This window comes from Sciurus vulgaris, assembly GCF_902686455.1.
Source record: "Sciurus vulgaris genome assembly, chromosome: 3".
Classification (NCBI taxonomy): Eukaryota; Metazoa; Chordata; class Mammalia; order Rodentia; family Sciuridae; genus Sciurus; species Sciurus vulgaris.
In genome coordinates, this window is record NC_136463.1 from 187,652,479 (window position 1) to 187,678,032 (window position 25,554).

At 50.1% G+C, this 25,554-nt stretch overlaps 1 protein-coding gene across 1 annotated transcript in view; it reads right to left on the reverse strand.

Moving 5' to 3' along the window:
* Positions 1-25,554, reverse strand: part of HDAC4 (histone deacetylase 4) — a 255,976-nt gene that overhangs the window by 77,102 nt on the left and 153,320 nt on the right. Inside the window, 1 exon segment of the mRNA XM_079133930.1 lies at positions 15,074-15,224. Within this exon segment, the coding sequence (XP_078990056.1) occupies positions 15,074-15,224 (151 nt within the window).

A 25,554-nucleotide genomic window follows, 5' to 3' on the forward strand; every position in this document is an offset into this window, starting at 1 on the left:
TATAGTCTACCATTAAATGAAATAGAATAGACTAAATATGAACTATAAGTTGATTTCTCTGCCCTCTATTAATAATAGTAAAAGCTTTTCACTGTTAAACACTGGAGTTCATGGTGGGGGTAATTTCTCAGAAAATCTAGTGACATATTTGCTTTGGAAGTCTAAAGTTAAGAGATCACGGTGCCCTCGGTTTAGTTGGGAGACAGGTTGTTCTAATCCAGCTGGGAAATGAGGCTGTTTTGATCTGAGCTATCATATAGAAAGAATGTGTCCTCTGAGAAGAAGCATAGATCGTACTTTTGAAGGTTTTTTTTTTGAACTGACCGTAAAATGATATAATCATTACTAAAGAAAAAATGTATAAACAGGCTGGCAGAAAAACGAAGATTCAGCCTCAGAACACTTGGCGTCTCTGCCAGCTGTTTCTCCATGGCGCCAGCACCTCCCATCCACCTAGGAACCCCAACCACTGCTAGGGCTGGACCCCAGCAAATTTCTTTAATTTTTCCCTTTTTAAAACTAACTCCTATTGATTTTCATTCACCTACTTGACCAACTGGCAGCCTTGAGGTTCCAGCACAGTCCCAGATGGGAAGGACGAGGAGGGGATGTGAGAGACACACCCAGGTTGGAGGGCAGGTGGGCGGAGGCCACGGGCTGCAGTCGGACAGCGGTTCCCAGTCAGAACAACGTTCGGGAGACTTGCTCCTTGTTCCTTTCCCTCCAGCCTGCAGGAAGCCAAGACTCCACAATCGGGACAGAACCACCTCTGGGGCCAGGGGTCTGACCTTCAATCTCTAGCCTTTTGCGTCTTTTTGCTTTTTTTTAACTTTAACCTATTTATTTTTGCAGTGCCAGGGACCAAACCCAGGGCCTCTCTCCTGCTAGGCGAGTGCTCGGTGGGAGCAGTTCCTCCACGGTCTCCAGAGAGACCTTCTTCCTGGAGGGAGCAGTGCGGACACAATGCGCAGGGCAGACTGGCCTCCTGGACTTGGGCCTTTGGCAGACAGTGCAGCTCTGGGTCCCAAGTGTGGCTGATCTGAATGAAAACCTGACTGATTAGACAGTGTGCTCCTGATACAGGTCACGAAACTGCCGCCCACTCTGAGAATCCAACGTTGACCAGATGCACAGCACTAGGTGGCATGAGCAGCTAAAAGAAAGCTGCAGCGTTCCCTGAAATCAGAAGTACGGTGAACGTTTACAAATGGAACAAAACTTTTTACTAAGTATTCAATCAGAAGTTCACTTAAAACAAAACCCCAAGAAACTAAACACCAGGTATTTTGCACTATGCGTTCCAATACTTAACGACTGGACACACCTTTGTGCAGTCCACCTGCTTCACAGGGGACTCCCCGTCAGGCAAGGTGCCAGTCACTGGATAGAAGCCCCAGAGGCCGTCTGCCAGTGGTCTTGCCCGCTCTGCCTTCTCACTGCAAGACCACACTCAGGGCTGCAGAGTGTACGCCAGTCTCCCAGGTGCCCACTGCACACAGCTGTTTTATTAAACCTGAACTCCCAGGTCCAGAGCAGGACGCCCTGCCAAAGCCTGCCATGCTAGAGGGCTGAGGGGCGGCAGGCACAGGCAACGCTCAGCTGGGCAGCCAGGGCTCTGGGCAGCGGGAAATTGCTCTAGACTTGTAAAGGGATCCAAATGTTTTGTGAAGTCTTTCTATATTTTGTGAGTCCTACAGGAAGATTCTGGTAAACTATGAGCAAGTAATTTACTGAGTTGCTTTTCAGCCATCAGGAAAATTGTTTTTCGTTGGTTAGTTGTGGTACAGATTGACCAGCTGATATTTCACGTTTGAACTTCAATTATTTGACAAACAGCCACTATACTCCTCACGCTGAGGAGCAACAAGCAGGATGTACACAGAAGCACACGGAGCCACGGGGGTGGGTGGAGGAAGGGAATGGGCCAGGGCAGGGTCTTGGCCTGAGCCCAGCTCCGTGCACACCCTGTACCCAGCACTCCCTGTGCAGGGCATAGTCACGCAGAGCCCTGACAGGCTGCTGAGGACCACGTACTGCAGTCCACAGAGACAGCTTCCCTAGTGGGAAGCGGCCACCCAAAGTAGGCCATTGGGGGGGGCCCAGAGCCTCCAGGATATTCACACTGCCCCTGTGCACCCCAACCTCTGCGCTCAGCCCCAGAGAGTTTTAGGAGAGAACACTGAGCCAGGCTCTAGGGCAGCCGGCCCTCGAAGCACCAGGCGTGTTAGCAGCAGTCACCGCAGGCTTCAGAGGGCTAGCTCCAGGGCACCCACAGCCTGCCAGCCAGCTTCTCCAGGGCTTGCGGCCACTGCTTCCAACAGTAGGACGCTGTGCCTCTTGCCTTAGCTAACCAGCGTGCAGGGCCCACTTGGTTCAGGTTGGTGTTTACACCTAGGTGCTGGCACAAGCCCAGAGCTAACAGAGTGAGCGGCTTCCCAAGTACTTCCCTTCTTGGCTTTCTGTCAAAGTAGAGCATCTACAGTGCATTTCAAGAGTGGAGTATTGCAAGAGTTGATGATCATAAGTGTCCGCTTGGTGTGTAAGAACAATCACTAAGAAAGTGTAAGAGTGAAAAAAAGCCACAGATGAACCCCTGAGAGAGCACACCAGGTGTGTGTTCACAGAAGACAATGACTACTGGTTTCAAAGGCAAAAACTTTGAAAATGTACATGATACAGGCATGCAGTACAAATTAGACTATGTCCTGATCCCCATTTAGAATTATTTTTGTAAAATAGCAATTTTTACATTAAAAATAAACTTAAGAACTGAATTTGCTTGATAGTTATTTAATTCCTTTTAAAGCATAAGGTTTTTTTTAAGGTCCCATTTGGAAATGCTTCAAGTCTAATGAGGATTAATTAAAGGTAAAATCTCAATACTGCAACCTAAAAACTACAAGGAGGCAGATGTCTGGCAGCATCTGTCCTTCCAAAGCGAAGAACAGGAGCAGCACAAAGAGGATGCTGTCTGGGAGAGCCGGAACTCCAAGCACATCTGTCCCAAAACCTGACTCTGAGAGTCACCGTGGCTTGGGACAACCAATGTGGCACCACTCCAGGCCTTGAGGGCACGGGCAGGCGTGGCCAGGCTGCGGAGGAAGCTGTGGGTGCCACCCAGGGAGGCCTCTTCTCCAGAGCACCTGCAGATGGGAGGAGCGGCAGAGGCAGGGCGGTCACATAACTGGAGGGCATCGAGGGGGCGGGAAGCACCTGCACCCCTCAGGCTCTGTGTGGGACCACAAAGGGCAAACCTTGCAAGCAGGGTGGCCAGACGTAACCCCAACTTTGACTCAGCTCCCTGGATGATCAAGATGGCTCCTCACCTCCGCTCAACCCCATGAAGGCCCGGTAAGGAGTGTGCACCTGCTCCAGGCCCCACAGTGTGCCCAGGGCTTTCCACACGCCATCTAACACAAGGGCGACAGTGAGAGCACTAGAGGAGAAAACCAGGAAAACCAAGTCACAGGTACTCTAAGATGACTGTGCCATGCACAGGGGAAGCTAAGACCAAGAAGCTCCCCAGGAAACCATGTAAACAAGCCAGACGGAAATTCTAGAGCTGGATATCAGATGAATTAAAAATCCAGGGACAAGGTCAACAGAGGCCACTTGCAGGTGGGGTGCAAATTAGTACAGTGGAAGATGTGTTAGAAGAATATACTACACCCAAGGCAGGAGGAGCAGAAGGGTACACACACAGAGAAGACAGGAGAAACCCAGGGGACACAGGGGAAGGACCTAACAGGGGTGCCCAAGTCTCAGCTGAATGAAAGGATGAGGGAAAAAGCAGCGTCACTGGGGTCAAAGCTAAGAAAATTGGCTCTAACAACTCACAGAAGTTTGAAAAGCACAGACCTAAGAATCATAAACCCAAGCAGAAAAGATGAAGAGAGACCATAGTTAAGTACATCAGAGCAAAACTTTAAAAAAAACAAGATAGAGAAAATCATAAAAGTAGCCAGAGAAAAAAGATCATCTCCAAAGAAGGAACACTAGGGCTGCAGCTGATCTCTGGAGAGTAACAGAAGACAAAAGATAAGGGAGCACTGGAATCTTTAGAATGCTGAAAGTAAATGCAAACTGAGGATTTCACACTCATCAAAAACAACACGAAATCATGTCAGACAAAACTCCATTGCTCTTAGACCTGCAGTAGAGCAAATCATGAAAGAAAACCATCATAGGTGAAAGTTCAGACACAGAAAGGAACAGGAAGTGGACAGGCAACGCGTGGTTGGCCCTTGCTGCATGAAGCCATAGCAGCGTCTCGCCCGTCTTTAACACAAATGTGAGCCTAGGTCCAAACAGTGGAAGCTGAGAGTTAAGATACCCGAGATCCTCACACCGTCTTGGGACAGGCAAAACACTAATTCAGGCCAGACTTCACAAGATTAAAGATGGCTATTGTGATCCCAAGGGCAATCCGTAAAGGAAAGGCAAAACAGTGATTACCAAGCGGGTAGAAAAGGAAAAGTGCAACATTAAAAAGAAACATAAAGCAAGAAAATGGAGTTAGAAAAATTTGGAATAATTAGGATTTATAAAATACAATGATAGGTTTTAGCATGTTTTGGTCCATTTATATTTAATAGAACAAAATAATTAAAAGATAAAGATTGTTAGACTGCATGTCAAAACTTACAGGATGTAGTTAAAGTTGTATTTAGAGGAACATGTACAGCTATAAATGTACATGTTAGAAGGCTGAAATCCATGATTTAGGTATCTAATAAAATCTGAAAAAGAGATACAAATTAAACCCAAAGAAAACAGAAGATAGAAAAATAAGATTAGTAAAGATGAATGAAAGAGAAAAACAAATATTCAACAGAGAGCTTCCATAAAGTCAAAAGCTAGTTCTTTGAAAAGACTAGAACTGGAGAGACTGTCCAAGAAAAACATAAGTGAAACAAAACAACAAAGAGAAGGCACACGTAAACAGTATCAGAAATGTAAAAGGGGCTGGCACCACAAATCTCCATCACCGAAACAACTGGCGAAGGATGGACAACAAATAGCAGCATGCCAAGAGGGAAAGCATGCACGAGACACACACGTTTCTTAGAACACCACCTACCCAAACTGACAAGGGACAAGTGTCTGATTAGTTAGTTTAAAAACTGGATATGTCATCAAAAACCTTTGCACAAAGAAAACCTGAGAGTCAGTTAGATTTGATGGTAAATTTCATAAAACATTTAGGGAAAAACAGTATTCATGTTAAATAAACTTTCCCAGGGAATATAAAAAGAGGGAGCAATACCCAGTTCATCTTAAGGCCAGCACAGTCATCATAGTAAAACCAGGGACTTACCAGCAAGGAAACTGATGGGCAATCTCTCATGAAGACAGCTGCAAACATGTAAAATACTAACAAATCAACACTTGCAGGACACGAAAAAGATAATGCATTATGACTGAGTTGATAGAAAGTTTTACAAAAGTGCAGATTACAATATCTATTAAAATCCATGTAATTCACACTAACCAAACATAGCAGAAAATCATACAACCATGTCCAACAGACACTGAAACACCTCATAAAGATCAATACCCATTCATACTACAGCTCACAGCAAATAGAAGTGAAAGGGACTCATCCATAATCTGATGAAGAGAACCTGTCAAAAATAGACAATCGAATACAAAGTTTTAGTTACCTGTTTTCTCACTGTGACCAAAATACCTAACAGGAACAACTTAGAGGAAAAGTTTATCTGGGACTCACAGGTTTAGAGGACTTAGTCTGCTGACAGCTACAGCATTGCTCTGTGCCCAAGTGAGGCACCACAACATGGAGCAAAGCTGCTCGGCTCATGGCAGGATGCGGAAGCAGAGGAGAGAAGGGAGAAGGGACTGCAGGGAATAGGCCCCTTCCAGGGCAGCCCCCAGGGGACCACCTCTTGCAGCCACGCCCCACCTGCTTACAGTTCCCACCCAGTCAGTTCATTCAAACTAGGGTGGGCTGATCAGGTCACAGTGCCCACAGTTCAACCATGTCTCCTCTGAATACTCCTGCTTTGGGGGGTCACCCCACATCCAAACCATAACGGCCCCTCTAGAAATCATGGGACTTAAAGGCAAAGTGGGGAGCAGATCAGGAGGCCTGCCAACTTCACTACAGATCCACATTATAGCAAGGTCCTAGCCAGGATAAATAAAGTAGCAAGGAAAAGATACAGAAGACATTCTGGTTAGAAAGGAAGAAACTGCCATGTCATTATTTATAGAGACATAATTCCATGTGTTGAAGATCTTAATCTACCAATAATTAGACTATATAAGCTTAGTAAGGTTGTTGGGCACAAAGTCAAGTCTCAAAAATCAACTGCTTATCAAAACTACAAAACCCAAGCCATTCACAACAGCATCAGGGACCACTGGATAGCTTGAAACACACCTACTAAAATATATGCAAGGCTCCTACACCTTGTTAAGAAAAATTTTAAAATATCTCAAAAAATATTTAAGACTAGGAATAAAAATCAACATTGTAAAATATCAGGGCTTCCTGATTTGATCTAAAGACTCAGTACAATCACAAAGAAACCACAAAGTGCCAAGAACGGGAAGGAGCTGTAACCATGGTCCACTTGATCCTTTGAATGTACCTTGCTGGTCTGCCACTGTGACATATTTCAAAAAAGGACACATTTCCTTCTCTGCCTCTCTCCCTCCTCCTGAATCTTGGGGAAAAGAGGATTACCTTTCTTACCCATCCTGTGCAGAGTTAGCTGTCCTCGAGCACACACCCACCACATGTACTGAGTAATTCAGACTTGGGGATGGCACCAGAAGACCAGAAATGGCCATCTCCCAAATTAACAAGGGAATTACAACTCAGAGAACACAACATCCAGAACATGTGAAATGCGGCCTCTTAAAACCCCTGTACCTCGATGGGAAGAATCAGTGTCGGGGACAGGAGTCCCATGTTTCTCCTTTGCTAGCAAAGCAATAAAATTTCTTTTTCCTTTTTCTCAAAACTGTGTCCTCATTGTTGAACTGGCTTTGGGGACAAGGACCAAGCTGTTAGCAACAGAGACAATGGCAAGACTTAGCTGGTGGACACAGACCCACAAGTGAGCTGTGGGACTCAGAGCTCTTGCAGGAAGAACAGCTCTGCACCCTCACCCGCAGGGAGCACAGAGACACAGGAGTAGCCTCCATGCACACTCGGAGTGAGGTGTGAGGCCCACTGCACATCTCTGTAGGGCATGGAAATGCAGCCACTGTTCACACCAGACCCACCAGCTCTGGGCAGGAGAGAACCCACGTGCAAATGGGAAACACACAAGTCCTGAAGGTACAGAAAAGAACCTGTTCACAACCCAGATGCCACAGAGAAATCTGTGGGGGACCAAGGAATCAGACTGCACTGGAGCAAGACCTGTGCTGTGTTTCCACCGTTACGTCAGCAAGAAGGCGCGGCCCAGAGTGGAGAGGTCTGTGGGCTTCCAGAATGCACAGAGAACAACTCCAAACCAGTGCGACGCCCATGGCTTCCAGGGAGTAACTGACTCAAAGTGGTGACTAGACTTGTGTGATACCTTGAGTGACCTAAGATAGACATAGGTAAATCAGGGTCAACGTAAATGGGCTTGATCTTCATAAATGTGTCTGCTGAAAGATAAGATTAATTTAATTTAGTTAAAATTCTAAAATATCAATTAAAAATAAATTCAAGTATCTGGCTTCTTGAATTCAATAAGGTAACATCTATTTGGGTCTACTGAATGTGTTTTTATAAATTGGTAAATGAAAAAAACAGGTCAAGATCGTTTCTGGTTCTTAACCTAAAAACAAGGTTACTAAGAGTCAAGATTCTAAAAGGTATAATGTTATATTCATACAAAAATTTGCATCTGTGCTTTGATTAAAGTACTGTAGAAAGAGTATTTCATCTTATTGAAAAGGAGTGAGGTCTGTCTGGAGGTGAGAAGAGGAGTTCCTCGGCCTAACCGGTTTCCCACTTGCCGGTGCTACTCTGGGGTCGGATGGCTTCTGGATAGACACTGATCCTTCCATGCTGGACAGATATGAAAAGGTGTTGGGCTGGAGGTTGGACTGTGTTGCCCAGGCACTGGGAGGGCACCAAGACTGCTGGCGTGGCCCATGACTTTCTAACTGACTATGCCCTTTCTGGAGTCTGAAGTTTTCTGTACCTCCACTTGGGTCCACTCCCACTTCCATTTTCCTGCTGTTCTGGGACAAAGAAGTTGACCGGAATGTTTAACCTCAGAGGGTGGACTTTACATTTGAAAAACCTTGATTGGGCCCATTACCCTGAGCCCCTGAAGATTCACTATCCTATCTTACTCAGGGATTAAAAGGACATAGCAATGGGTTCCAGCACTATTAGGTTACAACGTGGGGACAAAAATGGTCTCCCCTTTTAAGATCTGGCTGGATGCCCCATTTGGCCAGGGGACACTTCTGGATAGAGTTTGTCCTGTTCCCCACAGAAGTAAAACACGAGGGCCTGCTGAAAGTTCCATGCACGCAGGCGTCTATGTCTGGGCCAGCTGGTTTCTGTGAGAGGTCCCTAAGGATCTCTGAATAGTCACAGTGACCTTCATTGAACAGAGGGGAAAATGAACCCCTCACCACTAGCTGAGAGTGCCTTCATGGTGTGCAGTGCCTGCGAGGAACAGAAATAAAAGCCCACCTGTGTTCTGTTGGCAGCCTGTCCAAAGGCATCTTCAAGGAAGCCTAAAGAAGTGACAGAAAGGGACTCATCCATGGACTGGCCTAGTGAGAAAAAGGCCCGAAAGGAGCCTCTGGGTACAAATGACAGTAGGGAACTCACTCAAAGTGGATGGCTTTAAAACACCCTGGGCTCCAACCCCCTGAAAGCACCTGGTGGCGGGGATCAAGGCATCATTTTGTTATTTTGTTTGTTTACTTTTGGTATATGCCAGGTTGTCCATCCCTCTCCTGGATAAAATCTGTTGTGGAGGAAATGTACAGGTAACATTCTCACCTAAAGAGCAACACCTTCCTTTGCAAGTGCCTCCCCGTAAAAGGACACAGAGCTTGCCCTCCTGGAGGTCCAATCAGAGTGAGCAAGGCCCTTTGGGCCAGAGGGACCCTGAGAAAGGTGGCCAGTGCTATCTTAACCAAGATCTCCGTTGAGGAGTTGCCCCAGGAACTCACACACACACCCCTTAAGACAGAGGCATTGATGAGGATCCTTTCTCTTGTAGACACATTTTTAAAACATGAATCGAGTCAGCTTTGCCAGACACCCTAAATAATGCGACTAGAGATACGTATACATCTAAAAGCTTAGGAAAGCACTTTTCCAAGCTGGTGTTCTGCAGACTACGGTGGTCTGTAATGCTAATCTCCTCAGACTTATGTAGAAATAGAAAACTTAACTGGGGGTTTATTGATGTCATTTAATGTTCCATAACTGGATAAAGGTAATCTGTTATCAGTAAACACACACACACACACACACACACACACACACTTTTGTGTTACTCTTTACACTGGGATGGAAATGTAAATGTATTTCTGAAAGATAAGAAGAAGAATGTGAGTATGACTTGTTTAAGTTAGAAGCTCTCTTGGCCTTTCTATTGGATTCATGTTTCAGATGTAATGTTGCATTAATTTAGCTGATATTCAGATAGACTCAGGAAACAATGCAAGAACTTTATAAAATGATATTTAAGAACAAGGTAAAGATCAACTTCAGAAATAAAGAACTTTACCTAAGATTTGTCAAGAGCCCCACCTCACCTGAGATAAGGTCCGACCTCTCACCCTACTCCATGTTAGGAAGACTCCAAAGTAGGCCAGAATTAAGCACATTTAAAGTTACATTCAAAAGATAGAGTTTTGTTATAAGGAATGTCTCAAAAATAAACATGGGATATAATAAAAACTAAGTAAGAGTTTTGGTAAATTATAAAAGAGAATTAAAGCTGTACAAGAGATTTAAAAGAAAGTAAAATTTATAAAGGATCTTTCGTGATTGAGTTGAGAGAGGTCTTTGTGGAGGCAAAATAGATACCAAATATGTATTAGTTCAAAGCTATTATATAAACTAAATATGTTTTTTTCTCATTAATTTCATTTTGGGTTTTCCTTTAAAACTTTGTATCTGTTACCTGCTAATATTTTGCAGAATCACTGCTTCTGACAGAACAACCTGAGTTAATTTGAGACAACACACCAACACTATAAGACAGACAGGATATAAAGCTGACTTCCAGCACTAACACTGACCGATTAAATGGAGGGGTAACTATAAAATTATAGATATTGAAGTTTAAAACCCAGAACTCCTATCTCAAGACTGGTGAAAGTGATCCGGAGACCAAAGTTAAGGAAGTAAAAGGCCCAGGAAAAAGCAGCCAGTATTTTGGCCCTTGTCCTCTAAGGTCAGCCAGGACCCAGGGAATAAGAGGACCCTCTAAGGGACCTGTGACTCTGCTGAGCTACCCAACCTCCCTACTGGGGGGATAGTAAGGACCCTGGAGAACAGGAAGCCAACCAGTTCACATGCTGCAGGGAGAAGGGCCACTGGAGAGGGCATGTTCCTGATGCTTCCAAGGAAGCCACATGTGGTCAGCAAGACACTGACCCATCCTTGCACACGACACACTGGCAGAGGAAAAGTAAAGGAGCCAAGAGGCTTCTCACACGTTCCCAAGAGTGACCCTGACAACCTCAGCTGATCCTAACAGTGGATGGGAACGAGGTCGACTTTGACCAACTCGGCCTTAAACACCTGGCCGGAGAGCATGACCAAAGCAGAGCCATGCGTGGACGTCTAAAAGGCAATGGCTCTTTTACTTGAGATATGCGTTGTGTCAGTCCTCCCAAAAGTCAGTAAAGCTGGGAGGTGATAAAGGAAGGGTTTTTACATAGGAGTGCCTGTAAATATCACAAAACACTTCCTCAGAGTCACAGTGTGTTCTGAGTCAGTTTAAGACCTATGTTTCTTTGTCTTTTCTTTCTTTTTTAAAAATTTGTTTTGGTTGTTTTCATTTCTGGTATGACTATTACGAGCTGCTGCTCAGACTCTTCTGGAGTTTGCAATTCTTCATGTCCAGCCTGGCGACTTGATTTTAATCAAGACCTGGAAAGAAGACAATCTTCAACTGGGAACGACCTTACCAAGTGCTCCTGATCATCAGGAAGGTGATCTGAACTACTAACAAGGGGCGAACTCATTACCACGGGCAGTTTCCACCTCAGAAAGTTAGCGTGTCTAGGATGGATGGCAACACGGAAGGGCACAAGAACAAAAATGAAAACGAGACCAAAAGTCATAAAAAAGGGAGGACTTGTGAGAAACAGAAAGCTCAGTGGCCCATTCTCAGAACACAGCATTCAGCTGTAAGTGGGATTAAGATCCAATCGTAGCCATTTTAACCAGGCCCTTCCCCTTGCCCATCCCAGTTTTAAACTTAGCCAATCATGTAGATTGTAACCTACCAGAGTAAGGGACAGTGCTGCCTTAGGGACAAATGCAGGGGACTGTGCCCAGGCGTGCTGGCTTTTCTTTGGTAGCTTACCCTTCTACAGAAGCAGTTTGCCTTGTGGAGTTACTTCTGAGCATGTGTTTGATTCCTTGAGTTACCCTGGATTTCTACCAAGGGGGACAACTCACATCTAACCCATAATGACTCATTAAAAAACAAAACAAAAAAATGGGCAAGAGACCTAAACAAGCATTTCACAGGCAGGAGAACATCTCCTTGGTCAAAAACATAGGCGAATCAGCTGTATCTCCTGGTAATGAGGGAAACGCAGTTTCAGAGGCAGCTGGTACAGCTGCATAACTAAGATTAAAATGACTGACACTGGCAAGTGCTGAAGAGGACAGGGTCAGTAACTCTACTGTCCAGCAGGCAGAAGTGTGGATGGATACAACTACTTTGCAAACTTTAGGCACTGTATGTGGATGTTAAAGTCACACGCACCCCATGGCTCAGCAATTCCACTTCTTGTTTGTCCACGTGCTCCAAAAATGCACACTGCAGCATTGTGTGTAACAGTCTGGCTAGGGTAGCAATCCAAATACCTATCAGCTATGAATGGGCACAATATTGTGCATTTGCAAACAGGATGTGAGAAGCAAGAGAAATGATCAAACTCTTGCTAAATGCCAAATGGGTATGAATTTTACAAGCTTAACGCTGAATTAAAGAAGCAAGAAACAAAATCCTACATGTTAATGATTCCACTTACACACATTTCAACAGCAGGCTAAATTCATCTGTGCTAGCAGTCAGGGGAAGAGTGACTTTTGAGAAGAAAGGAGCTCTAGCTGCAGGCAGTGCCCTGGCCCTAGGTGTTTGGCTGGGCAGAGGTCACACAGGTGTGTGATTTGTTAAATCATTCCCATAAGCTCCTTATGCACTGAAGAGTGTATACTTTTCTATATTTTAAAAGTCTTTAAACAACTTTAAATGATAGACCTTATAAGACGGCTTCCAGCACACAGCACCTGCAGATTAAAACTTAAAGGAAGCCTGGCTAAGACAACCTGTAGGGATGGCTGCCGGGTTCTATATTTGAACACGAACACTCTCAGGTCTGTCAGCACGCTGCACGTCAAGCTTGGGGTGTCTCCTGCTGAGAGAGAAGTCTCCGCAGGTCACCTGCCCTTGTGAACCAGAAGGTGAGTGGCACTGAGCACAGCTGAAGGAAGCGTCTCTCTCTGGCCAGCTAGTGTGGAGGCCTGCAGCTTTACCCCTGCACCTGCTGCTCCTGGACCTGCTTCTCGGCAGACCAGGGAGCAGCTCCACCATTGCTGAGATCTGCACACTCGCCTGGAGGCCAACAGCCCCTCGACATGGTCCAGCCCACCACCTGGCCCCTGGGCACAGCAAGGGCCCCTAAGCCTGCTCTGCCTGCTCCTGCAGTGGCTTTGGACCACGGTTGATGGCAGCTGGGGAAAGAGCTACACATGCTCCTCCTGTGCTTTCCATCTCCTCTGCAGAAGGCTGTTCCCCAGATGAGCACTCCTCCCACCCACTTCCTCCCTGCCTCCCAGGGAAGCAGGTACAAGCACCTTAGAACATTATCTGGCTTTATTTGGTGGGACAGTCTTCAGATGTGTTAACTGGCTAGGCCACACCCCATTATTCAATCTAAGGCTCATCTAGGTGCCTCTAGAGATCCTCTTTAGATGTGGTTAGCGTGGGGCTGACTGCACAGGTGAGTGGGCCTGATGCTGTCAGCTGAAAGTCCTTCAGCAGCCCTGAGGCTCCCCATAGCCAAGAACCAGGGCCAGCGGCCTGCCTTTTCTAAAGTCCTGACCATCTGATCACCTGTCCATGTAACAGTCTTTCCATCTGGAGACTCAATCACTGGAAGGCCTGACCATCTAGAGGCCTGGCTACCTGGAGACATGCTCTATGGATCTTAGACTTGGCTGGCCAGCCCACAATCAGAGAAAGCAGATCCTCACAGTAAATCTTAGTATCTATCGCTATTGGGTAAGTTCCTCTTAGACACAGTGACAGTCTGTGAATCAGGCAATATGCATTATCTCGCGGCCATACGCTGCCACTGCAGCAGACCCTTGGAAGGGAGGCCTGGGTTCCACAGCAGCACTCCAGCTACCAGCAAATGCCAAGAGTCCCCAGGTGGGAAGCACTGCAGCACGCCTGCGGAGTTCGCACGCCGCCCCAACGCTCCAGGGGCAGTGTGCACACTTGCGAGGAGACCAGGCATGGGCACGGACAGCACTCTCCAGTAGGCTGGGGTGGGGCCATGTGGGCGGGGTGCAGGCTGGCTCAGAGGGGACTTCAGGGCAAGCCCGTGACTACTCCTTCAACTGTTGTGTGGACAGCGGTGGACTTGCCTTATGCTCCTGGATGCCTCACGTATATTTTATAAATATTCTTTCATATATGCTCAATATTAAGAGTTTAAAGGGTGATGTTCTCAAAGACTTTTAAGTTGAAAACATTTCTAAGAAATACAAGTCAGAGACAGCCACACAGTCCATTCGCAGCGGCTGCACGGAATGTGGGGAGCAGCTCACACCTGTATGTCCCTGTCACAAGCCCAAGGCAGCACAAGCACAGTCTGCCCAACTCCTGCAGAGTTGATCTGCAGCCCAGGGGCGTGGCCACGGACACGTGGCTGAGCCCTTGATTGGCGGGAGGTGCCAAGTCACATCTCTTGCATTCTTTGGATGGAATCCTATCACCAAGGAACAGGCACATCTTCAACTATTGTCAGGACCACGCAACAACCAAGTTCAATTGAGTACTAACGTCCTCAGTCTGCACTTGTGCCCTCTGATGACAGGTCTGGTGTGTCACTTAAAACCACAAATGGAGAGCACACAAATGCACCCAGAGCCCATGGTTCTCCTGGTCAGGGGGAGGGCGGTGCTTGGAACAGTGTCAGTGCCACAGGGATAGACCCCAGGGGTCCTGCTGCCCGCAAGTCCCAGCTCGAGGGACTCAATACGGAGGCACTGTGACCTCCTGGAGACACTGCCTCTACTCTCTCCAGGGGCAGCAGCAAACAGGTCTCCTGGCTGCTGTCAAGTGTAGGCCTGCCCAGGAAGAGGGGCGAGCGTGCTGGGTGCACACATGCACAGCCCGTGGAAGGACGGCCACCCAGCCCTGCAGCTGGACTCTTCGGCTCAGTGCCCTGCAGCCAGTGCCACCCTCGAGACACTTAGAAATGCTCTCAGAAGAGGTGGAGACCTCACAGCTGGAACACGCTGTGCCCCTGTGGTGTCAGGGCATCCATGAGGAGAGTGGCACTGTCACTCTCCCTGCCCTCCAGGGCCACAAAGGCTTTGACACGTTTGTCCACCCAGAAGCTGTGCCCAGGCCTCTTGCTTTGGCACTGAGGAGGAACCCTGGCTGCCCCGGGTAAGGTGGACTTGAGGACTCTGGCCCGCGCCCCCACCCCGCATCCCTCCAGGCCCTCCTGCCCCCCAGACCTTCCAGCCACTCACTCTCCTGGCCCCCAGCTCCCCCAGCCCCCTGCTGGGCACTCACTCTCCTGGCCCCCAGCTCCCCCAGCCCCCCGCTGGGCACTCACTCTCCTGGCCCCCACCCCCCAGCCCCCCCTGGGCACTCACTCTCCTTCCCCTTCTCCTTGTTCTTGAGCTGCTGCAGCTTCTGCTCCCGGTGCTGCTTCTCCAGCTCCTGCTCCTGCCGGTGCCTCTCCAGCTTGCGCTGGTGCTCCAGCAGCTCCTGCTGGTGCTTCATGGCCAGCATCTCCTGCTGCTGCTGTGGGTGGAGGGAGGACACAGGTGGTCAGAGCCCTGCCAGATGCCCGACGCCAGGAACAGCCCGCTTACCCAGTTAGAAACTTAAAGATTCAAATTGTTCATGATAAGCAAATGCAATTATAATACCAAAGGGGAAGGGAAGCTCCTTGCACTGGTTCTGATACACAGATAAACGACATGTCAATGGCTGTTGTCAGTTAATAAGAATGTGTCAAGCAGGTGAGCACAAGACAAGGGATACCAGAAGTCGTAAAAAATAAACGGGAAAACCCTCGCTAGTAGCCAAATCCCACGTTCACTTATTTGCTGGGAAAGGTTGAAAATGACAACAGGGTCAGGCCTCTGCCTCCACCCCAGGGCGGGGACTCCAGGCGCCCCGCACCTCCTCTGGGTTCTCCAGCTGCCGGGCTGCTGTCACCTGAGCAGCTGTGCCTCCCGGGCTGCTTTATGGCCACGCTCCTCCTGAGGAAGAAGAGACTGCAGGGGTGTGAGCGGGCACCCGCCCCGCGGCAGCATGGCCTGCGGACTGGTGTGGAGGTCTCCACGCCAGGATCCTTTCTGCCACTGACGGCAACAGTGACGGCAGCAGAGATGCACGGGAGCCTTCAGAGTGCTCTGCATCCAGAACTGCGACCAACGGCGGCCGTAGGGGGAACCCAGGCACAGAGACAGAGCGTGTGAGGGCTCGGCCCAGGCAGCTAGGAACAGAGTGGCGCTCCAGCTTCCTGAAGTAGCTGTTCTGCTCAGTTGACGAAGTAAGTGAGGGAGAAGTGGGGTGTGCACAGAGTAGCCATCTAGCCTGTGTGCGAGTGTGAGCACTGTGCGGTGTGGGCCCAGGTGTGCGTACATGCAACTGTGCTGCCGTTGCCCCTGCCCCTCACAGTGACCTCCAACGGGACCCATGGGGAGGAGACAGTGCGTTCAGAAACATCTCCCAACTCTTGCTGGGTGATACCTCAGAAGAGGGGCCTGAGCTGACCTTTGACCTTCGAGCACAGCACCATGCTGCACCTGTTGAGCTGCTCCAGGGGTCACCCTGAGGATCCTCCGCCCCTGGGGAGAGAGCTGGCCCTAGGCACTTTGCATGCAACCCCTGTACTCCTGTGAGTGTGCAGGCTGTGAAGAGGGCCTGGCCTGAGCCCTGCCCAAGACTGGCAGGCAGATGGGGCGGGCACCCCAGCTTCCTGCACTTCTCCCGCAATGGTCCTGTTACCTAGCTCCCACGCTCACTGGAGTACTGGACAGACGAAGGACACAGGACTGCTGCTGCCCAAAGCCACCTCTGGCTAAAATTCCACATCACTTACCAACATGTTTGGCTCTGGGAAATCCAAGTCACGCCACGTCAACAACGTGAAGGGAAAGGGAGAGAGCTGTGCTGTTGAATAAGGTAAACATTTGCATTCTTCCATTCTCAAACCCTACAGACCAGGTGTGGAACACAGGTACTTGCCAGAAAAATGACTTTTCAGCAAAACCAAAGAAATTAGCAATAATGGAGAATGAGCAAAACAACTGCCAATCTACTCAGGCCTTGTACAAAGAGAAGAATGTGCTAGAACCCTGCACCTGTAGTCCAGCTTGAGGGAGGCCCCAGAAGACCACTGGGCAGCAACACATTCCACAGGGAGCTTGGACTGAAGCCCACTCCTGTCCTCAAGACGGACGCCTTTATCTGCGGCTCACCTGACCTGCCTGGACCGTCCTGGAGACTGGCCTCTCTGCCATTGCTAAGGAAGCGGCCTGATGCAAGAGCCCCTTTCCAGTGGGACCTCAGCCACAGCCAGAGCTGTCCAGTCACACTGTGATCATGCACAGCAGGATCTAGGCACCGCGAGCAGGCTGGTAGTTGGGACCAGAGGGGCCCGCAGTCCTTATCCAAGGGGGCCTGCCAGGGTTTGCCGGAGGGAATGAGCCAAGTCCGTACCCTGCCAACTGACGGCATTCATGGAAGGAGTCGTCATGCAGGGGCTGGAGAGAAGAGCTGAAGTGTGGTGCAGGTAGGCCCCAAACTGGTGCTGGAGAGGCAGGTGGGGAGAGGCCTGGCACACAGCAGCAGACCAGGAGGCCGTCCACCCTTGCGAGGCACACCCTTCCCATGAGGATGCTGCCTCCCAAAGCTGGTGGGTCTGGACAAGGGAGAAGGGCTCACACCCACCCAGCAGCAGCACACGCACGAGGAGCCAGCCCAGCTTCGAGGCCACCCCACGTGCGTGGGTACTGTGTGCACATCTATGGCCTTTACCACAGAAACACCTCACATTTCAGACCACTGACTTAAATGTCCTTCTGGGGACAGTGGGACAGAAACACATAAGCAGAGATCCAGCCCTTCAGTGACTTCCGCAGACAGTCCAGCAGCACAGGGGCAGGAGGAGGAAGGCCCTGCTGCACTGCCTGGCCATGAGCCCAGCTCTTCCTGCTCCCACGGAGACCCCTTGGATTCAGTGCCCCCTTCTCCACCTGGGCGGTCTGCAGCCCCACGGGGCTCATGCTCTCACTGAGAACAGCGCCACACACCTATATATGGCCAGAACAAACACCTGCACACGCGCAGGCTGAGTTCCCCAGGGCCTGTGCTGTGTGCACAGGTAAAGCCATCCACCAGGGCGTCCCTGTGCCCCTGCAATGGATCGGGACTCCACCTACATGCCTCACCATCACCAAGGCACGACCTGGAGGACTTCCTGGTGCTCTAGTTTGGTTTTTACCTGACGGTACAGTTATCATCATCCACTCCAAACCACCACCCGCACAGCAGCGCCTGGCTCGTCTGCGCAGCGGTCACTCTGCAGAAGTGTGCAGGAGGCACACTTGCTTCCTCACTATGAACAGAGGAGACATGGACAACACAGACGAGCTGACGAAAACCCAGACTCACAACTCCCAGACTGCGGCATCCTCCTGCATGCCAATGGCACGTGATCACACACAGCAGCTTGGACGCCCAGTCCCCAAGAGCAGCACTGAACTTGTTCTTGGTCACAGGTGGGTGGGCACTGCACCATCAGTCTCAGGAAGGATGCCCTGCACCTCTAGACTAGGAAGCCAAGGGCGGCAGGCGCAAGCAAGACTCATTCTCCTCTTCCCAGAACCACCCGGCCCTCAGGCCTCCTCTGAAGTCCTGATGGTAACCATCAGCCCTAGTCAGCCAGAGCCCAGAGGAGAACCTCACTAAGCTGGAGTGTGCCAGGCCTCGTGCTTCAGGCACTGAGGGCAGACAGCACAGGTCTCCAGCGGCTCCAGAGGGCAGGCTGCACGCCGCCCTGCCAGCACGAATGTGGGGAAGGCAGGAACGGAACCCAAGAACAAAGGCAGGGGTCTGGGATGTGCTCATTTCACACAGGTAAATCCTCCCTGATTATCTGCCTGCAGTGCCTCACCAAATGCACAAAGGCAAGGCCAGCCCACGTGTGAAGAACTATCAGACAGCCATATTTTGCAGACTAAAATTATAATGAACAACTTAAAATAATATGGCTACAACTTAAATTTTCTAACAACACAAAACTAATGAAAACACCACACTCTCGTTGTTTACTTTCAAGCCAGCAATGAGTTCTGAACCACGTATTAGCTCCCCAAGATGCAGCTTCTTTGATTCCAACTTTGGAATATAGTACACAGCTACTGCGTAGGGACTCGGGGGGAGGCTCGGTGGGAAAGTACCTGCCTAGTGTGCAGGAGGCCTGGGCTCCAACCCCAGCACTGCAAAATATAAATAAAATGAAATAAAACATTGTTCCATATATTCCAGTGGAAACCCAAGCACATTTCTTGGGGGTGGTGCTGGGATTGAACCCAGGGTGCTCTACCACTGAGTCACATCCCAGCTCATTTCACTTCTTATTTTGAGGCAGCCTCTTGCTAAGTTGCTAAGGCTGGCCTGGAACTTGACATCTCTTGCCTCAGCTTCCCGAGTCACTGGGGTCAGAGGTGTGAGCCACTGTGCCTGGTTCTCAACCAGAATTTTAAAAAGTAAACTAAAATCAAAGCTCACTGTGCTAGAAGGAAGGAAGTTGGAGACAGGTATTCAACCACTGTCTCAGCAGTGGTCAGAGAACTTTTCAGGCCCCAAGAGGGCTCAGTGGGCTGACCCTGTTCAAACTCCTATGAGTCTCAATAATTACCAGTCAAGTTCAAGTTCAGTGAAAGCACATTAATAGCATCACACTCAATTAAGATAAGGACTGCTCATAGTTCTGCTTGAACCACAATCTTCCTGTCTAGGGTTTTGGAAAACACTGAATGTAGAGGCCATGGCCATTTGGAAAGTCCAGCTCCCAGATCCCTGCTGGCCAGGCACTCCCTGGGGCAGGTACTGTGGACACCTGCATTTGTGTGTGTGGGTCCTGCAGCCAAACGTGCCCAGGGTGTTTCAAGGGCCACCACCAACTTTAAGAGGCCACAGACACTTGGCAGCTATGCTTACCTAGATACCAACAGTAACTGGGGGGTTTTCTGACTATAAACATGTTTTTCTAATTGTAAATGGTAGTAACTGTGAAAAACAAGAAGACATGAAAAATCATCCACATATTGTTTAGCCATACATTTAAGCTCAGACTTAAAAATCAAACCAAACCCACCTGTGGGCTCCACCTCCTCACATAAGCAGGCCTCGAAAGCAGTGCTCTGGCGCCCTTGACTAGGCAGGCACCAGGCACATACTCTGCAAGACAGCCGACATGACACCTGGACCACACATCTGCACTCCTCTTCCTGCCCTGCTGTTCACACGGCACTGAGTCAAAAGGGAAGGCTCCTCTGCCTCTCCTGCTTGTCCTCTCTAATTTGCTGGTGGGATGGCCCCAGACTGGCAACAGGGTGGAGAGAGTATTGGGGCTACTGCCCTGGAGATCAAAGTCACTAGGTGCAGGCTGGCCAGGGCAGGGCAGGGCAGGGCAGGGGCACCTATAGCCCCTACCAACCACGTGATGTCCAAGATAAGCAAATGCATGAGGTCTTCTGTCCCCTCTTTATCCACAAAAGCCGTCACCATTCTGAAAAATGCATAGCCAGGGTTCAACCTGGGCCTGTCCCAACAGCAGCCCTGCCTGGGCTCCCAGCCCACCCATCCCCAAGGTTTCCCACCCCTGCACAAGTCCCAGGCTTGCTATCCCAGAGGGATCCAAGCTAATGGCTGTTCTTGCTACTGACTTGGCTGTTACTTCAGGAAAATACTGTGAAGAGAACACAGATGTCAAGTGCATTCTTGAAGAGTGCTGGAGTAGTCAGCAAGAACATGAGTCTGTTCCTAGCTAGAAGTGGGCCTGGAACTTCAACCACTGAGACCACTGAACCCTGCAACACTGCAGCTCTCTTGGAAGACACTCGCTGAGTTTTAGGCATTACCTCACTTATCTTTTTGAGATAAGCATGGGGAAGGTCCAGTTACCCTATCTGCCAGGATGCAATTTTTAACACAGCAAGGAAATAAATAAGGAGTCGTCCCTGGGCACGGGGTTGGTGCCGACCCATGAAATATGTGCCATTTGGCCATGGTGATTTTTCATGGAGCTTTTGTAACTAAAATGTTTTTCTCTATGAAACTGTTTCCATCTGCACTTGCTGGAAAACTGACTCCAATCAAAATGGCGCCCGCATGTGAGTGCTCTGGAAACACTCCCATCTTCCCTCACAGAAGAAAAAGCAGTGACCAGTATCCCCACATCGCCCACTTGCTGTTCCCAACCAAAAGTGGACATTCAAGTGTTACAAAGGTAAACAGGAGTGCCCTGTAGCATTAAAGTCCATGAAAAGGTCTGCAGCAGGAATACACGTCCAGTGCTGAGGCTCTGGGCCAGGCAGCACCATAGCAAATGCTCCTGGAATCATGGATGAAGCATCACTGGGGTGAGGGAGGAGCAATGGGAGCTGAGGAGGAGGAAGGGGCAGGAAGAACGGGGAGGAACGGCATTGAGGAGGGGTGGGGCCCTGCGTAACAGGGTGGTCTGCTTGTCCTGAGTGGCTGGTTCCTCTAGCCTCGCCTGCCCATCCACAGGCTCTAACTCCAGCTTCTCCTTCAAGCTTCAGCTCAGCACCTTCTGCCTGGAAGGGTCCTGGCCCTTCTCCTCCAGTGCCCCCAGCAGCTCACAGCCTTCTTGCTCTTCATCTGCAAACAACTGTCCTTTAGTCTACCTGCTGGGGACTCCCACTGTGCTTAGTCCTCTGCACCCAGCTGTTCCAGGAGAGGTGGCGAGCCTGAGCTGCCCCCACTCTGGCTAACTACAGGATGACCAATCCCTAAATCAGACGCTAGTCTCCTCTGTGCTCACTGAGAGCCGGCATGCTTGCTGGCCACTGTCCTGTACTTGGCAAACCCCGAGGACTAGACAGATTCCACTCTACCTTCTCCCCTTAGAGCACTGCCCCACATTTGGCATGTGACATGCCCACAAAGGGATTCAGGTCTGGGTTTTGTTCACCTGAGCGGCTTCTTATTTGAGTGCTCCACATGCATGCTGGGTGCGGAGCATCCCCAGGGCTGCGTATGGCTACAGGGCCAGCTCCAGGGCAGCTGGACACTCCTCTTATAGTCGCTCTATGCTGCCATGAAGTGGGTCCACAGGAGGGCCACATGGGGTCCCACTGGCCAGACACCAAGGCCTCATTTAGGTACGACGGGTTGGCACAGTGCCTTGTGCACCCAACCCTCCCCATGTGCCACGGGCTCTCATTAGGAACAGCTGCTCCGACGAGTCCAAACCCAATGACAATGTCAAACTACAGAGAAGAAACCCCGATGCTATCAGCCAGGAAAGCCACCAGAGTCTGAAGCAGAGTCCTGCTGTGTTATGTAAACTGTACGGAACTGGGCGCACACGTCAACAGACCTTCATTTGCTGTGTTGTTCGCACGGGGGCAGGGAGGCCATCACAGATGACTCTGACCTCGACATGGTTGTACAAATTGTAGTTAATACAGTTAAATCTAAAAAGGAGACCAGTGATTTGCAGTTGTCACAGTTTACCTAGAAATCATAAAACAATCAATTAAAAACCATTAGGACTAGCAAGAAATTGTGCACAATGTAGTTAACACGTAGAATGAACTTGGGCTCGTCCGTACATGGTAGTAACCAAATGGGATAAAATGAAGAAATAGTTTCATTTTTAGCAAAAACAAAAATATAAAACACGCAAGAATAAAAACACAAAATCTACAAGCATTATAAGAAAAATAGAAAGGCTTTTCCTAAGGACAGAAGCACTCTCAACTAAGAGAGTAACATCATATTCTTAGGGTGGCAATTCGCATTAGAAAGTTCTTAGTAGCTAGTTTCAATACATTTCCACAATGATGGCATGAGATGGCATGAGCAACGGTCCTGAGGTTTGTCTGGAAGAATATAGGGGCAGTGAGTGTACAAGAGCAGGCCTCGAGGACCTAAGTTCCGCAAGGGTTCGAGTAGAAGCTGCGTGTGCTGGCACAGGACAGAAAGGGCTGGGACAGACGTAATGTGGTCGCAAGCCCTTATAGAGAGAGGTGGCAGTGCTCGTGTTTAGAAAGAACTCTGGTTCATGAATGAGGAGAAGATGAGTAGACAGCTATGTGCAGCAAAACTAACGGTCAGGTGACAGCTTAAAACGAACACTGGGCTGCTGCCCTCCTGCATAACGGCATTCTGCAGAAGTGACGAGACCGCCAGCATGGCACCAGGAAAACGAAAGGCCCGGGGACCCCGTACGACCAACCGAGGACTGAAGGTCAGGTGCGCAGCTGGGCCCTCCAGGCTCTACGCAGCAGCCACTGCCGCTGGTACAAGCAAAGCGGGCTGACCTTGGCTGTGACCTGTGGTCAGCCTCTGTGCCCCGTGGTCTAGGGTTCAGTAGCTCAGGTGCTCCTCAAAGTCTTGCAATGCCTCCCCCGTCCCCAGCTCTTCGGGACACCCGTGGTCCACCACGGCAGCGTGACCCCCGTCCCCAGCTCTTCGGGACACCCGTGGTCCACCACGGCAGCGTGACCCCCGTCCCCAGCTCTTCGGGACACCCGTGGTCCACCACAACACCGTGACCTCCGTCCCCAGCTCTTCGGGACACCCGTGGTCCACCACAGCACCGTGACCCCCGTCCCCAGCTCTTCGGGACACCTGTGGTCCACCAAAACACCGTGACTCCCGTCCCCAGCTCCTCGGGACACCCGTGGTCCACCACAACACCGTGACCCCCGTCCCCAGCTCCTCGGGACACCCGTGGTCCACCACGGCACCGTGACCCCTGTCCCCAGCTCTTCGGGACACCCGTGGTCCACCACGGCACCGTGACCCCTGTCCCCAGCTCTTCGGGACACCCGTGGTCCACCAAAACACCGAGAACCCCGTCCCCAGCTCTTCGGGACACCCGTGGTCCACCACAGCACCGTGACCCCCGTCCCCAGCTCTTCGGGACACCCGTGGTCCACCACGGCACCGTGACCCCCGTCGCCAGCTCTTCGGGACACCCGTGGTCCACCACAACACCGTGACCCCCGTCCCCAGCTCTTCGGGACACCCGTGGTCCGCCACGGCACCGTGACCCCCGTCCCCAGCTCTTCGGGACACCCGTGGTCCGCCACGGCAGCGTGACCCCCGTCCCCAGCTCTTCGGGACACTCGTGGTCCGCCACGGCACCGTGACCCCCGTCCCCAGCTCTTCGGGACACCCGTGGTCCACCACGGCACCGTGACCCCCGTCCCCAGCTCTTCGGGACACCCGTGGTCCGCCACGGCACCGTGACCCCCGTCCCCAGCTCTTCGGGACACCCGTGGTCCGACACAGCACCGTGACCCCCGTCCCCAGCTCTTCAGGACACCTGTGGTCCACCACAGCACTGTAACCCTGCTGCTCTCAACTCATTTCTCTGTTCTGGAGAACCAATCTTCTTGTCATGCACTTCAGGCTTGCACAAAGGTCTCTCAGGTCGTGGGACTGGATTTGCCTCAGGCCACAGGAAAGTCAGTAAAAGGGAAAAGGAGAAATCATCACCTCCAGGAAAACTTAAGAACTGTGTGAGAAAGGAGTGTCACCATCCTGTGCTGGAGACTCAGCTGTGATATATGCACATAGTCACAGGGATGCAAACACTGAGTTCTTCAGCCAAAAAAGGGTAGGTGGAATATACAAGGGCTTGAGAAATGGCAGTGGATGCCTGTGCACTAGGGTGGGCAGGGAGGCGATCTGAGCATCACAACCCGCATAGAGACCTTATTTACCAAATTAACAGGTTAAGTTACATCCTAAAACAACTCCCATTCCAAACATAAAATTCTAACCAGATTCACTAATGACTTAATGACACTAATTAGACTGTGTGTTCAAGAGGTCTGTCTGACAAACGCCACTGCCAAACGCCATACACAGTACCATGGCATGAAGCAAGTTAAACCATCACAACAAAGGAGTGCGATGCAATGATAGAGGTATGAGGCTCAAAGGCTATTATGATCTCCATTTTAATGAAACAATAAAACAAACCATTAAATGCAAATAGAAATAAAACTGAGCTTCTTTCTGTGCAGGCGAGTTTCTGGGACCTCAAACGCTTCTCAGAGGGTCTCAGGGGGATTCTCCCAGGAGTGCAGCTGGCCACAAGGAGCATGGCCCAGCCTGGACTCCAGGTGCTCAGTGAGGATGAGGGAGGAGAGCCCTCTTCTAGCTCCAGAGCAGTGAGGCAAATGCTGCGGCAGGAGGCGAGAAGAGGGGTCGGGGAGGTGGACCCCAGTTAGAGTAACCTCGACCCAGGATCTGTGTTGCGTCCTGCATCCTGGGACTACCTGACGACCCTCTCAGATAAGCAGGGTGTATTCTACTTCTGAGTTTCTCTTTTACTGTCTATTTATAAAAGCTACCAATTCAACTGACGTAATGAGTGCACTATTTTGGAGAATCCTCCTCTGAGACCTGGAAGAGTCTTCCAATCGTGTGCCCTGGCAGAACCCCCACTGTCTAAGGGTTGAGGACAGGAGCATTACTGGGAGGCACACTACTGGGGACCCTAATTCAGCAAGGGTCTTCAAGTACAGCAAGCACACACAAGAACCACCATGTCCCAGGGAGCCAGGACCAGTGGCTGACGGGGTCATTCAGAGCTGTGGCACAGCAGGTGGCCTGTCAGTGGCAGGGCAGGAGACAGAGTGCTCTGCAAGGATGAGGACACACTGGACTTGCCCTAGCGGGTGCCCTTCCTTCCTCTTTCTAGGAGACAACAATCAGGGTGTGTGGTGGCACCAACCAGGTGGCTGCTGCCAAGGAGTTGGGGCCCTGGGCTTTTTGTGAGGCAGGCTATGTGCAGGGGACACCTGAGAGAAGATAAGAATCCATTTTTAAATTTTTGCTTTTAGGAGTCAGG